At 34.0% G+C, this 16449-nt stretch overlaps 2 protein-coding genes across 6 annotated transcripts in view; one reads left to right on the forward strand and one right to left on the reverse strand.

Annotated features, from left to right (window-relative positions):
• LOC145249741 (uncharacterized) overlaps positions 1-14281 on the reverse strand; it is a 216958-nt gene extending 202677 nt beyond the window's left edge. For all 5 annotated transcript variants that reach the window (XM_080111652.1, XM_080111649.1, XM_080111653.1 and 2 more), the window contains exon 1: positions 13889-14281. In XM_080111652.1, the coding sequence (XP_079967778.1) occupies positions 13889-14042 (154 nt within the window). In that variant the 5' untranslated portion in view covers positions 14043-14281. The remainder of the gene's footprint in view (positions 1-13888) is intronic.
• A 235-nt stretch (positions 14282-14516) lies between these two features.
• Positions 14517-16449, forward strand: part of LOC145249742 (chondroitin sulfate synthase 1-like) — a 502518-nt gene continuing 500585 nt past the window's right edge. Inside the window, exon 1 of the mRNA XM_080111654.1 lies at positions 14517-15871. Coding sequence (XP_079967780.1) covers positions 15044-15871 — 828 coding nt within the window. The 5' untranslated portion in view covers positions 14517-15043. The remainder of the gene's footprint in view (positions 15872-16449) is intronic.

Raw genomic sequence — 16449 nt, forward strand, 5'->3', positions numbered from 1 at the left:
AGAGTAAGACGATTGAAAAAAAGCAGCACATATGCTGAGGAATAACCAACTATGAAGTAGACCTAGTATAGAATTTAAAACGATATGGGAACCAGTAATTATAAACAATAGATAATATATACAAGTAATAAGTAAAAACATTAATATAGATAGAGAGCGAGATAGATATACGTTATTATATAGTAATAATTAGGGTACTAGTGCACTTATTGATCCATGCTGAAATAATAACATTATTTAAAAAGCTATTCTTAACATGGGGAGGGTGTTTTGTACCTATTCTATACTTTAACGTTACAATTGAATAAAAAAACATATCATAAAACTTTAATTAAACTTGGAAATACAATTTTAAAAAAATAGCGCGGATCAGTAAGTGCACTAGCACCATAAATTAGTAATAAATAAAGGACCCGTGACGCAGTGGTTAGAGGTGCCCGGGTGTTTATAGGTGTGTGCTGAGGAAAAAAAAAGTTGTAGTAGGCAGGTAAGCTCGAACCCGAACCCTTGAGGCGAAGGTTGTAAAGAAAGTATGAAAAAATCTGACATCTTACCACTCGGCCATGACGGAACAGAAACTAAAAAGCATTCTAATTTAGCGATTAAAAAGTTAAGTGACATGTGCGTGAATTTAATGAGGTCAAAGATCATTCGATATGAAATGAAATCTCGCACTTAACTTTGGCTGCGAGGCAGTTTTTTGGTTTTGTTTCAGCTCCCCTAAATAGGGGAGTGTCCAAATGAATAGCAATTGTCTGATTTGAGGGGGTTTTCCACACAGTGACCAAAGCTAATTACTGTCATCAGTTTCGCTTTTTAATATGAAAACCACGAACAAACAGGCGTGAAGGCAGAATAGTGAGAATTTTTAGTGCGTAAAAGTTGCTCAAATAAAATATATTTACGACCTCCTTTCGTAAATCGAACATATTATAATCTAGGGAGTATATAAAAAGTTTTAAGAATGATTGAACACCCCGAGCCCCCCCCCCACCCAAAGCCTTTGGTGGATATACGAAAAAAATGCACACACAAACAAACACGCACATTTTTGCTTTTATATTATAGAAAATGAACAAAGTTTAATTATTTAAAGAAGAAAAGTTTAATAGAACAATATACTCTTTTTTTTTTAACGAAGGCTGTTAATATGAAGAAATCAGAATGTTTATACCTTCAAGTATTAACATAAAATTTGTTGTACATTTAGAATTACACTTATTTAAAAATATACAGAAAAATCTTTATGATGTATATACTTGTCACAGAACAAATATGTCATATTCTAAAAATCATGTAGGTTTGGCTGACAACTTTTCTATTTGGCTAGTAAACAAAAATATTTACTTGTCAAAGGTCAACTAAATATAAATTTGTCCATCGAGCCCTGCAGTATACAGTAAATCGCATAATGCAAAGAATATTATACAATGAGAATATGAGACAGCTATTTGAAATAGTATTATTAACATGTTTTTCTTTTTTTTAGAAATCGCTTGAGACAAGGTATGAAGCCACTTAATGTAAGGAACTAACAAGAACAAAAACTGATTATTGCAAAGACAGGAGATGCCTATTGACCTTAATCTTGAAAAGACCAAGGCTGTAGGTAGAAGTAAAACAGTGAGCAGGAAGAGAGTTTCACAACCTTGAAAAGAAGCTACTGGAATGGGAAGCTGTATTATAATGACCTATTAAAACAACAAGTTGATGGAGAGCTATAGACCAACGAGTCAAATGAGCTGAAAAAGAATCAGGGTATAGATTATACGATTCTGAGGAACACATGCTATAACAGTATTTGTAGAAAAGACTGAGACTAGCAATATAATGTCTGTGAGACAGAGGTTACAGTAAAGAAGAAATGTTTCTGCAATTTATCAAGAACTGGCCTTCAACCGAAGATAAAAGTCCACAGGAAAAATTTTTCACACACAAGGAGAGAGAGAGAGAGAGAGAGAGACACACACACACACACACAGTTGGATGTGCAAATAATCAGCAGAATTGTCGACTTCACCAGACAGCAACAAGCGAACCGATACAACTAGACTGAATATGCAATTACCAACAGCAAGCATCACCTGAAATAATATATGAACGAAAAGTAGGAAATGTACAAAACATACAAATAAAACAACCATCCCCCATAAAGAACAGATAAAAACATCTTCATCATAAAATCACGGTTAACATCCATAAAACATCAGCATCATCATCAGTTTAGCATCCGTTTTACATGCTGGCATTTGTTGGATGGCTTTTAGAAAGTGACTCCTAAATTAACCTATCACTGGCCGAGTCTCTATTTATCCCTATTTCACTCAAGTCTCAATAAACTCCTTCTCAAAGGGTGAGAAGGTAAAGCCTGGGAAGGTGGATCTCGTAGAGCTGACCAGGATCGTACCTTACACAGACAGAAAGCAAGTCATCCTTCAAAAACATGACAGACTGTCAGTCTGATTTTGGAATGAATTCTAACCAAACAGGTTAGAAGTGTAAGCAATCCTGAAAGTGATTGTTGTTGTAGTTGTTGGGCATCATTGTTTCATTTTGTAATGAATCGAACCATTATTGTTGGTATTTGTTTCCTCAATATCTTTCTACTTAGAATTCTTTCTACAGGGTGGAACAATAAAATTGTCACCCTAGAAAAAAATTTCCATTTGATGAAAACCGTTTTTTTTTTTTGTTGTTGTTGTAGACCATCTACTAGTTTACCAGTTGTTTACAAATCCCAGGAGCGATAAGAGCCTTCTATCATGTCTGAAAGGGACACGATATTCAACAAACAAGATCGGAGAGGCACCGCTATACAGTTATGGTCTTTGGTGTGGTTTCAAGTGAGGGCCACATCTTCGAAGTCGGCTTTAAAGTCAACACCAAAGTGTACCTGGATGTGCTGAAGAGTGTGGTAATCCCCTGGTGCAATCAGGTGGCCGCTGGTAGACCCTGGGTGTGGCAGCAGAACTCAGCGCTGGCCCACAAGCCCAAAGAGATCCAGGCTTAGCTTCAGAAGGCGTGCTATGACTTTGTATTCTTCTCTCACTTGAATCGAAAAAATCCGATCTTAAAAATGGTCTTTCTCTCTTACAGATAAAAAAGAAGAATTCTTACAGGAGAATATTTTATGTTACACCGGCCAAGGGAAATAATAAAATATCAGAAAATCATCTCTTCTTAAAAAAAAAGTTTTGTCATCTGGAGATATAGCTCAGTGAAAGATCATTCGATTACAGGTCGAATGATCCCCTGTTCCAGCCCGGGTGTACCTCACCATTTTATCTTAATTTTTTAATATTAATGAGTTCAATTTACGATGAAAAAAAGAGATATTATTTAAGATCGCAGCAAATCATTTCTTTGTTTGCCTATTTTAAAACTAAACATTTATCAAAAGTGACTTTTCCAGGGCATTCATCATCCAACACAAATATCAGCTGACATGATATTGTAAACAAACACAGACAGAATTTGATAAATGACATTATCATTATTATTTTTGCAAATCAGTCTACCGGGAAAATTATTCCTCGTAATATATAATAATCAATAGAGGATTGATTCTATAATAATACATACGCAATCTGCATAAATGAAAATATCATGTTTAAGCATATTGTATGACCGGGCGATGCTAGGCGGCCAGTTAGTCGAACCATAAATAAACTTCAGTCTACACCTGATTTGTCCACCAAATTTTAGTCAGGAATGTCTAACAATCTTTATTTTATCACTATTTAATGATAAGCCCATTTTGATTGGATGTTTAAAGTCATCAATAATTTCGACAAACTCCGCTCTTGACATTACCCTGATTTCAGCTCCGATGAACCTTTTCCATTCATTATTTTTAGGCGATTGCTTTCATAGACATTATCTTTGTTACCTCCCTTTCAGTGATAAAAATCTGGGTAGTTAATAGTCAGCAATTTTGAAACATTTCGAATCACACCTCCTACTGATGAGATGATCATTAAAGTGCCCCTTGTATCACTGAATGGTTATAAAATAAAGACTGTTGAAGATTCATAACTGCAACTTAATGGACAAGTCAGGATAAGGGCTAATGAATGTACGGTTGTCACAGAGACAACAGCATATTAATAGTTAGTGGTGGAAATAAGAAATAAATTCCTTAGGGGTCGGCTCATAAGAACTTGTTTTCATCAGACTTGAAGATGACTATATTGTAATCAGCTAGAACAGGCCAGCAAAACAGTTCAGTTTCCTAGAACTGCCCACCTATGCACAGGTGGGCAGTTCTAGTAAAAAAGCTTTGTTCATGGATGCAACAAAGCTTTTTAACAGCGGGTTATCTCATCACATTAAAAAAAAGCGATGCGTATGCATGTATAAGATGATCAGATGTTGGATGTGCAAAAATAAGGTAAAAATAGGGAAAATCCCACATTAGTTTAAACAAGAAGATGGAATTTTCCATTAGAAGTAAAATTAGAATTAGAAGTTACAGATCACAACATTGTGTCATAGCAGGAAGTCAGTAGTGACATGTAGTACTTATGAGATCCTTTCATTTCTTTTTGGACTGCAGAAGAGAATGATTGGTTTTGGTCATTTCATGGTTGAAATGTGAGGAAGGACATCAATTTATCATGAATGTAAACAGGGCTCAATGGAAAAATTCATCTTCAGTTGACCTTTAACAAGTAAATATTTTCGTTTACTAGCCAAATAGAAAAGTTACTAGCCAAACCCACATGATTTTTAGAATATGACATCTTCATTCTGTGACGAGTATGTACATTACAAATATTTTTCTGTATTTTTTTAATAAGTGTAATTCTAAATATACAACAAATTTTATGTTGATATTTGAAAGTATAAACATTCTAATTTGTTTAGATGTTTTTTTTAAACAGCCTTCATTAAAAACAAATATAAAAAGAGTATACTGTTCGATTAAACTTTTATTGTTTAAATAATTTAACTTTATTCGTGTTATTAAAAAAAAAAGTTGAAAAGATATTTTTCACTTCCTAGTGAGCTTTGGAAGATTGTAAGTGAAAGAAATACAATCGCCAAAAGATAAGCATTTCATTATTTTTTAGTCGCCACTTAGAAAAATCACTCGCAATGTAGAGCTCTGCTTTCCAAAAGTTAAACTAAGAATAAGAAGTTTATGAAGGCAATACAATGCAGAGGTGTAAGGGATAGACGCAAATGTAAGCAAATTAAAATATAATGCTGGAATAAGCTATACAGTCACCTTTATTAATATACTAGCAGATGTACCTGGCATTGCCCGGTGTTGAACGCAACATTAAATTCAGTTAAAAAATTGGACAGAAACTGAGACGTGCATGAAAGTTTGTTTTTTTTACATTTTCACCCCAAACAAGGCACATTGCCACTTTGGTGTAGGGGGCTACTATCAGGGGCAGCAACTACTGGGGCACTATGTTGGCATTTGGGCAGCAAGATGTCGGTCCACGTTACACTTGAACTTCTGCATATCAGTACAGTTAGGGAAGCAGGGACCTGGAATGGAATTCCAGAGTCTAGCGGTTCTTTTTTAAATACTTCACTTCTTGTAATAAAAAATAAAAATACTTGAGCTGCGATTGAAACCAATATAGACAATGAGTCAAGTCCGATAATCATTAGACAAACTTGCCACAATCTTACAAAACTGTTTTGAAACCCTGTAAAACAGTTGACAAACAGATAAAAATCTGATGGCCCCCATAACATAAGAATTTTTCAATTTTGACCTCTTAGCAGCCCTTCCCCGCCCCCACCAATTGAAAGGCGATTAAAAAGTTTTCCACGTGTCCCAATACCCTATATACCAAATTTCAAGTCTGTAAATCAAAAGTTCATTGAGTATATAGGTTAAGAAGTGTCCTCAGCCACACACAAACATTCTCACTTTTATACATGTACAGATTATTAGCAGGACCTGTAGAAATTCCAGAGTGGCATTTTTCATATGTAATTATTGCCAGGTAGTCTGTGGACGTTCAGCGTGAATGTAGACCCTGCAATATTATTGTACCTATTTACTATGCCTCCCCACGGGACAGAGTTAGACACCAGGGTCGTTTTTTAACGTGGAGAAAAGGTACAAAAATAAAAATTGTCTCAGTCGTGAAGGATTTCTCCTCCACCGAAAGAGAACAAGAAATAGAAGTGCAGCATCTGAAGAACAGATACTACACTTTGATCTTGTCCCGATTTGTAGCCCTTTTGTTAAAACTTTAAACGTATTTAAGTTATCTGATTAATGTAGTGTCAAAATATATCTGGTTATTACGGTTTATCTCCAATATCTTTATAGGTGTCTGTTAGATATTTCCACTGTATGGACGCCCAGCGCGAACGGAAACCTCACAATATGATACCATCTCCAGACAAAACAGATACTACACTTGGATACTAGCTAGAAGATCCAGAAGGTATATTTTAGTTTCATGTACACCCCAATAGTGACAATTTTTTTTTTAAATTTGTTTTTCCACATTGTGTCATTGGTGATCGGGAGATCCTATTTATTAAAAAGGAAGATAGAAGGTGATAACAAACCACGAACATTAAATTAGCGTATCTATACACTAACAATTTAGCGTTTGGAGTACGTTATCATCTTCTATCCTCCTTTTTAATAATTTATAATCTGGAAATACTGACACATGTATGTACGCTAGTGAAAAGTACTATGGTATTGATACAATATATGTGTGAAGGTATACTTGTACAGTTTAATCAAGACATTAAAAAATGAAAATATCGAAAAAAAAAAGTTTATATTGTACGTATCAGTTATGGAATGAAGTTCTCTGGAAAAAAATTTCACTTTCATCAAGTAGATTTTTTTTACAGCGAAAAAACAATTTGTTATGATACCGAGCAAAACGTACTATTAAAGATGGAGAGGGATTAACGGAGCTTTAAACGGAGTTATCTCCCCGTGGTATTTTCTAAAAATTCAAACAAAAAATTTAAAAAATTCAAAGATGTCTACCTTCAACACGCTGTCATAAAAACGTGTTTTTCCGCTGTAAAAAAAAAAAAAAAAAAAAAAAAATACTCGATCAAATGAAGTGAAATTTTTTTTTGGGAAGATCTTCAGTTCAAAACGGGTATGTACAATATAACCTTTTTTTTTTCTTTTTTCGATATTTTCATTTTTTAATGTCTTGATTAAACTGTACACGTACCATAGTTTTTTAAAAACATTTCACATGTATTGTGTTCTTATTTGCATCAGCATGGTCACATAAACTACGTATTTGTCTTTTTCCGAACCAGGTTTAAAGGTAAAATAACTCAGACCATAACGTTTTAGGTTTAATAGATAAACTAGCCTCATTTCTACTTAAAGTAATAAATGTTAATATGGGGATATTTGATGAATAAAGAGAAGGTTCTGAGCGATCACTCTTCACATTACAGACTATATCTAGTTTACACAAGAAACTGATAATCCAACGATTACATTTTTGAAAATTTAATTTTATTTAGATTGTGCTCTTTTTCTTTTCATCAAAATAAGACAAAAAAAAAATGTCATATCCTATCAAAGACATTTGATAGTTCAAGGACAATTGCTCTAGAAAGGAAGCCTCAATCGAGAGATTTGTTAATCGTACGAGATATAACTGTTAGCACATCTGCTATAGATCTAGCAGAACGAAAACCATATTGCTGACGAGATTACCTCATGTCCATTGACGATGATTGGGATAAAGCACACGCTTCTATTCAGGACCCTGATTGTTATTTGCCAAAATTAGTGGGAACCAAACCGCTACTCAGCTACTTTGGACTTGACGGACTGAGCATACAACTCTCACATTCTTTATTACTCTTTTATGATGGTTGCTGGCAGTCCTGAAGGCGGCTTTACATCTATTACATTGGAAGCAATGGAAATAGTGATTTGTGTGTGCAATGGCAGCAGCACATTCTGGAGAGAATGGCAGCTGGCCGTTAGATTTTTGCTGGAAATTTTTGGAAGGTATGAAGCGGTCTATACAATTAGCCATTCTGTCAGGTTTGATACTATAGAGAACACATTCTTTTTAAACATGGAACGCAGAGGTAGGTTTGATGTAGACGTACGAAAGCTATCCTAGTCAGTCATAGAGTATGTTAAACAACAGACATTTGTTTGCTATTGTTAGGCAGCAACCCCTTTTGACACTGTTAGGTTTTACAAAGAGATGTCACCGTCTTTCCACATACAGCGCCTGATATTCTCGATTAGTTACTCATCTATTATGAACCAAACTCAGTGTTGTTTAACTTTGGTGATCTATCAAAAACTGACATGTCAACTTGATTATTATGTCTGATAAAGAGGCTATCAAGTTATTCTTTCTTAATCTAGAGGAATCCACCTCCCACTCAACCCATAAGACAATTTTTCATCATCAGACTATCGGCATTCTCTGATCAAGACACCTCAGGTGAAAAAAAAAAAGAGAAAACTTTTCTCCAAAAGAAGGAGATAATGCCTGAGGAGGGCGGAGGGAATTTGAGACCAAATAGAACTCCACTCCTCCAATATCGATTTGTGCAATCCCCCCTCCCCTATTTTATTACGTAACAATTTTGAAAAAAAAAATAAACAACTTCTATTTTTTGTTAAATTGCAAATTAATGTTGGTTATGTTTCGGATATATTTATGAAAAAAATAAAAGGTGAAAGTAGTCAGATGGGGCCCGAAAATCAAGCCTCGTTCTGAGTTTCGGGAAAGATAGGTCTGTCGCTGATGTCTTTGAATAAATGCAGCAAAACATTTTCAACATGGATATAAAAAGTACGAGCAAGTTTTGGAATTACTATAACGAGGCAAAAGCGTTCTTAAGGGAGAAGAATATCTTAAGAACATTGTCAAGCACAGAGTTTTACAGGGTTAATTAACATCTTGGAAATGTTTAATTGTAAAAAAAACATGCAATATTTTTTTTTACATTAGATCCACCTCCAAAATTTTCGTTAAAATGACAACTTTTAGGTTAGGTTATGCACTTTTGCTACCGAGCTATTATCTTAAATAGTATTTTCAAGTTAAATTCAAGTTTTACGATATCTTTTAATTAAATTGTAAGGTGAAAGTACAGAATAATTACAAAACTTTCTCTCCTCCCTATGTTAAGAATGACTTTCTAAATAATGTTATTTCAGCACGGTAACAAAAGTGCATAAGTATCGGCTTATATGGGTTTTCGACTATGCTAAAAATCTCATTTAAACTTTGCAGAGACAAGTAGTTTTCAAGATATAAAAACCTGTATTATGTACTGTAATTCACTGGTGGCCATGTTTGTATGCACATGCAATAAACAAATAGTCTACTTCCACAATTTTCTTTAAAAATGTTAAGAATGGCTTTCGGAACAAACACCCTCAACCTTCCCATGTTAAGAACAGCTTTCGGAATAAACACCCTCCAACCTCGAAAATCGTTCTTGACATGGGGAAGTTGGAGGTGTTTATTTCCGAAAGCTGTTCTTAATATGGGGAGGTTAGGGTACGCTGGATACTCTCGTACAAAAAAAAAAATCTAATTCTTTGAACTGTTGAATTAAAAAAAAATCTAATTCTAAAATGCTGTTTATAGTAATAAATGTTCGAAAATTCTTTGAACTGCTGCTTTCTTTACTTCTTTGAATTGTTTCTTGTTTTCCTTTTAACTTATGTTGCCTTTGGTAGCATTTATTTGTTATATATTACACCTTTTCCGTTTTTCTTTTGTTCGGAGTAAACAACTCGACATTTCATTCAAACGGGCTAAGGTTCTCCCTCGACATCGGTGACAGAGTACCATGTAACCCACCTTTCCCCGAACAAGGCTGGATTTTCGAACTCCATCTGAGTACCTTAACCAAAATAAATAAATAAAACATTGATTTTATTTTCACAATAAAATTTTAAAAAAAAAAAAAATGTTAAGTTTTCTGTAAACTTTTTCAGGGGACCGGTTTAAAATAGCAGACGCCTCAATAACGTCACAGTTGGCAGCTATTTTGAGTGGAAAAAAATTAAAGTTTACCATTTTACCTCGCATCAAGATCAGGACAAAGTGTGTGTGCGCGCGCGAGGGGGGGGGGTCATCTCTCCGAACTGTAGTAAAATAGGCCGAAACGAACCCATCGGCATTTTCCGATAGGGACGCCTTAGGCGATCGACAATAAACATTCCCTCCTTCCTCCCAAAGGAGGAAATAATGCCTGAGAGGATGACTTCTTAGGACTAAACCGAACGACACCTTATTCAGACAAAAGATACAGACCCCTAATGAACCAGATCCTAGTGTACTAAAGTGTTGAAAACAACAACAAACAAACAAAACTTTAGCATAATAAAACAGGAAAACTAAGGGAGATAATTCTCTCTAAACCGGAAGTAGTTTTCTCTTTAGAATATGGAGGGAAAAAAATAGTTGATTTTTTTATTTTTTTTTTCTTCTCGAATAAATTTTGCCTGTAGAATGTTTACAAAAATAACTCAATAAAATCTTGTTAGAACTTTATGAAATTCTTTTATTGTACAAATAATACTCCACGAGTTCTATATATGATTAATCAATTTTAATATAAGATTATTAAGTTATATAACGATCAAGATGATATCCAATCCATATGTTTCGAATTTCAATTCATCAATTTAAAAAATAATTTTGCCATTCTGGTCAGTTAACGTCAAGAACAAATAAAACGATAATTATCTTATTTTTCTTTAAATAAACTAGGATAGAAAATGCTAAACAGAAAATCACAAGCCACTAACAACTCGATCTCCACGGCAAAAATAAAAATAAAATGTGCCTTGCTTGCCTGTTTTATTGGTGACAAAGATAGTTACAGTTAATTAGCTGATTAAAACATCTTGGCGCTAATATAGATCATTCCCCTTAGATGCCCATATTTGCTCTGTAAAAGTCCGTAATGAACTACAATAGCTTCTGCGCGACCACACTAAGTTAAACTCAGGTTCCTGACACTGAAAGCAGCATTGCTAGTGCATTTTATTTTACTTACATTATTCACATTTTTGCGATATATTTTGTAAATTGTTTTTATTTATTTGTTTTCTAGTTATTATTATTATTATTATTATTATTATGTCATGTGTCATCCAAATAAATCAAACACCGTTTTTTTTTTGTTTTTTTTCAGTAACCCCGGATGCATTTTGTGTAGTTGCTTAGGACTGTTCCTATTTACTTACCTCCCCACGAAGAGTAGAGTTAGACAAAAGGTCAGTTTTTAATGTGGGGACAATCAATTCCAGCTCCCCAAAACGAGGCACAAAAATAAAATTTTCCTCCGTCATGAAGTGTTTTTTCTCCTCCACTGACCGAGAACAGAAAAAGTGTAGAACAGATACTACTGTGATCTTGGAAGCCATAAGGGTTGATCTCTATAAAGACCAAGATTTTTTATTAAAATGACAACAAACGTCGTAGCAAAAAGAACAACCGACCTTGTGTTTAACTCTGCTCTCGTGGGGAGGCAAGTAAACAAAAAAAAAACGATACGAGTAATAAAAAAAATGCCATAAAAACATGGAAAGTTAATATTTTCACACGTTTGTTTCAAGTTGTTATTATTGCAGTAAATATTTATTAAAAGTAATCAATTATGATAATTGGAAGAGGGGGGAGTAAACACGAATGCAGTTTAGTCCCCCCCCCCAAAAAAAATTGTTTTCATTTTAAGAGAGTTCCATCCGCGTAACGTCTTCCATGTTAAGAATGGCTTTCTAAATTTGCTTGGGAATGTTAAACTAGAAAAGTGCATTATTTTTTACATTGTATTTTATTTTACAAATGTCTTAGAATAAATGGAGTTTGATATTTGGGGGAAAAGTACGAATCGGCGGATATTAAAAATTTTAAAACGTTTTTTTTTTTTTTTTTTTTTTTTTGCGTTTCCTTGCTTAAAAGTCCAATTATTAAATTTTACGAATTGATTATTCGGAATCTTAATTCATTGTTCTAAGGGAGATAACTATTTTACTAAAGTAGTAAAAAATTTTTTTTTTCCTCACAACCACTGAATATTTATTCAAGAAAAATTACAATATCGTCGCATTTTACATTTTTTGTTTTTGCTATTAACTTCATTAGTTGACAAAAATTATCTTAGTAAAATAGAATTACCTCCCTTAAAACAATAAGTTAAGATTCCAAATAACTTACGAATTTATAAAATAACAATAAAATCCGTTTACTGAATATATTCGACAGCAATAATAAAGTCTTTAATTAGAATTAGTTTTGGTTTTACATGTGAAAAGACTGTTTTTATTGTCTAAACAAGAAGCAAAGCAATTGTCTTTGATCAGAGGAAGAGAAATCCTGCCAGACTGGGGAGTTGAAAATTTTTTGTCCCGAATCCAACATTATACTTATGGAGGGGGGGGGGTAAATATTGATCATGTTTAATAGAGATTACATACCAATTAGTATGCTGTAAAAAAATAGATCAGTTTCTTTTCATTTACTTTAATTTCAAAACAATCAATATTTAATAAATTTCCATATTTTCGATCGATAAAAATATATATCCATTGATCAGCCAACTTTTATTTTAATACACATTTTAATTAATATTTTAAAGGCTCAGATAAAAGTGTAGTATGTGTTTTATCCTTAGTCTTTGAAAAAGATTCTCCTAGACGGAGACAATTCTAATTCTTTTCTCAGTTCAGACTGACCCCTTTTTGGAGTAAACTGAATTTTCCACACATCAAAAATTGACCTTGTGTCTAACTATGCTCTCGTAAGAAGAGCAGTAAATACGAGAATTAAAAAAAAAAAACATTGGCCTGTAGACTGGGATCAAATTTCAACACTGGAGATAATTTAAATAGTTGCCCCATAGAGTAAATGTGGTATCGTGGTAACTGCAATGATTACAAATAAGAGTAAATAAATAGACAAAGGACCTCAGTTTCCCCACACTTTTGATGACCTTGTGCCTAATTTGTCAAGATTAATATTTTTTTCGCAAATAAATAACTCAGAGTGCAGTACTGCAGTACTACTGCAGTAGTATCTGTCGCGGGATTTTAAAAAAAAGTTTTGCACCATCTAGAGTGACCCTTGGGGGAGGGGGGCTATTTTTTCTGTTACCATTGCCCTCGTGGGGAGGTAGATGAATATGGACGTTTGAAAGACAAATCAGATGCTAAATTGCACTTTTTCTTTTTTTTGAAAATAAACAGAAAATTCTTAAGAAAATTAAAATAGCGTTTTAAATAATCATATTGAAATAAATATTTTCTTTTAATACACAAGTTTTGAACAGCTACACAATTATGAATATTAACTGGCAAATCCGCACTTATGTTACCGTGTTGAAATGTTATTATTTTGAAAAATCATGCTTAACACGGCGAAAGGTATTTTGTAACGATTCTATACTTTCACCTAACAATTTCATAAAATAAAAAATAAAAAAAGATATCGTGAAATTTGAATTTAACTTGAAAATACTAAATTTAAAAAAAAATAGCACGTTAACATAATAAATGCATAAACACCGGCAAATCTAATTTTAAAAATAAATAAAAACAAAATAATAGACATGATTTCTATTAAATAGTAGATCAAAAAACGAATCACTGACTGCGCTGAATTAAATATGTTTTTACCTGTGGTGAAATATATTTTACAGTCGAGAACATCATGCTGGATCGCATATAAACTCAACTAAACGCAAAAACTACTTATTATATATATACTTAATTACTTAATAAAATTTATAAAATAAATTAAATCGATCCAAACTTATTTTTTCAAAGTCGATGTACCTGCATTAACCGTGTCACAAATATGTGTCGCCAGATATTTTATATATATATATATATTTTTTTTTTTTACCGTTTTTTCTTAAGATGCAATTTACGTACCTTTTTTCAAAACCTTTAACCACAAGTCCACTATCTTCTTATGGTGTGCTTTATGGTGGATAATCCATAAAGACATACTCTGAATGCCATCTTGTGTGTTATTAACACCGTGGAGTTTACGTTCGACACTTTCTTCATTCAGGGTTGACGCCATGTTTTCAGGCTTGATGTTTACTCCAGTAACACGACGAATTTCAGGTGAATTCTGGGCGCATCTACCGGAAAAAAATACCGGTAACCGTTGCAATAAAACAATAACTATTCATTATTATGTTCTGGGTTGTTTAGCAACGTCGAATTGTCCAATATCTAGCCAATTTTTCTTATCTCCGTGTACATTCAAGGATCACACATTTGTGTAGTCCGCCATATTGAAAACGTAATTGCTTCTTCGGCATTTTCCGGAGAAAACAATTTTTCGTACATAAAATTATAAATCGCAAATAAATTAAAACGATATATTTTATTTAAGCTTTATTTTAAATATAAATAAGTTTATATCATGAGAATAAAAAAATATTAAAGATTATTAATTCATTACGTCACGAACGGGGAAACTCTATTATGTAGTACTGCGGCTTGCTGTGTATAAATTGGAACAAGCACATGTACTTAGCTACTAGTCGAGCCGTCCTGTCAGCGAAAGGGTAACCTGCTTTAAGTGGCGCGACTGGCGCGGTCTGGCGTTGTTTCAGGACGGACGGCATTTAAAGTAAAAAGAAAAAAAAAAAGGAAAATGTCGAAAAACTGTCCTGATCCTAGTAAGAATTTAAAAGGACCATACTTAGATGTCTTTACTACGAGTTAAAAGTCTACACTTGCTGATGCCTAAAAAGTTAGGCACCAGAAGTGAAGAATATGATAATTCGAAACGCGCACACGTAGGAAGTCTTTTATTAAAACAGACCAAAGTAATTTTATGGGAACAAAAACTCTGGCAAGTTTTACCAATGTCTGGGTAATGGTTACAATTTAAAGAAAAAAGTTTTCCTCCTTTTTTTTTTTTTTTTTTTTTTTTACCTCTTTTTTTTTATCCCCTTTTTTTTGCAATCCACGGAATCCCTTACCATTTTTTTAAAGCTTTTATTTTTTTTATATCTACTTCAACGCCAGATAACTGCCCCGTGGAATTATTGGATGTATGGATAAAACAGTATGGCCAAACGTAGATATGGTTTACGTACCAACTCCGTTGCTGGAATTCTTATTGGAATTATTGGTGGCATGTTACTGGCTAGTTGGAGCCGATATCGACTTTTCTCTTCGTGCGGGCTTTCTTCAGGGGCCTGTTGCAATTTTCGTCATTTTCATAACGATCCGTTGCGGGCGACCGATTTACAGGATTTTACTTCGTCTTCATCTTCATCCTTCCGACAAACCCAGGACCAAAAACGCGTTGGGGAGGAGAAATCTACCAAAAATTTTATTCTAGTAGGTGTGATGACTGCTGAAAAATACTTAAATACGCGTGCTATGGCTGCGTACAAAACTTGGGCCAAGTCTATCAATGGAGAGGTGATTTTTTTCTCCGGGGAGTCTTCCCAAGGTAACGGGAATATTCCAATCGTTAGTTTGGAAGGTGTGGACGACACTTACCCTCCCCAGAAAAAATCGTTCAGCATGCTTAAATACATGCACGATAACTACATCGATCAGTTCGAATGGTTCATGAGAGCCGACGATGATGTTTACATCAAGGGGGGTCGATTGGAAAGGTTTCTACGATCGATTAATAGTTCCCGGGCGCTCTTCATCGGTCAGGCTGGACTTGGTACCAAAGAAGACTTCGGACAATTAAGTCTGGAAGAAAACGAAAACTTTTGCATGGGCGGTCCCGGGATCGTCCTCAGCCGAACGACGTTGAAACGTCTGGCTGGACATATAGACCATTGTCTTGGGAATAGCTATACTACCCATGAAGATGTTGAAATTGGAAGATGTGTCAAGAAATTTGCTGGAGTTTCATGCACTTGGGCTTTTGAGGTGAATACCCCCTACCTTGTTTTTTTTTTTTTTTATCGATTCTTTCCAGAGCTTTGCTCATTTTTCTTTTTGTTTTTCAGGAGATATCAAAATTGTTTCATTTTTATTTTGCTTTAAGAACAGGTTGAAAGCAAGACTTGGATACAAATTGGAGAAATACAACGTACATGATTGGAAAGGAGATATCATTCTTAAAAAAAAAAATGGAGATATCCAATTTTTTATATGCATGTTTGTTTTGTTTTGTGTTAAAAAAAAATCTTTTGCATCGTTTTTAGACTAAGGAAATTTTTGTTTTTGCTCCTTTCCAGATTCCACCTTTTTTGAGGAGGTGGATCTCCCCCCCCCCCACGTTAAAAAAAAACAGACCTTGTGTATAACTCTGCCCTCGTGGGGAGGCAAGTAAATATCACTTGAAATTTATAAACGTTCAACTTGGTATTTATGTAAGATACGGATCGTGATGAAATATTATTTAGGAACTCATTAACATAAGAGGATCTTTTGAAAACCTTGTATTTTCACTTAATTTAATAAACAAAAGATACCGTAAAACTTTAACTTAAATTCTGTCTAGA

This window comes from Euprymna scolopes, chromosome 28 (genome assembly GCF_053919585.1).
Source record: "Euprymna scolopes isolate OS-2025 chromosome 28, ASM5391958v1, whole genome shotgun sequence".
NCBI lineage: Eukaryota > Metazoa > Mollusca > Cephalopoda > Sepiida > Sepiolidae > Euprymna > Euprymna scolopes.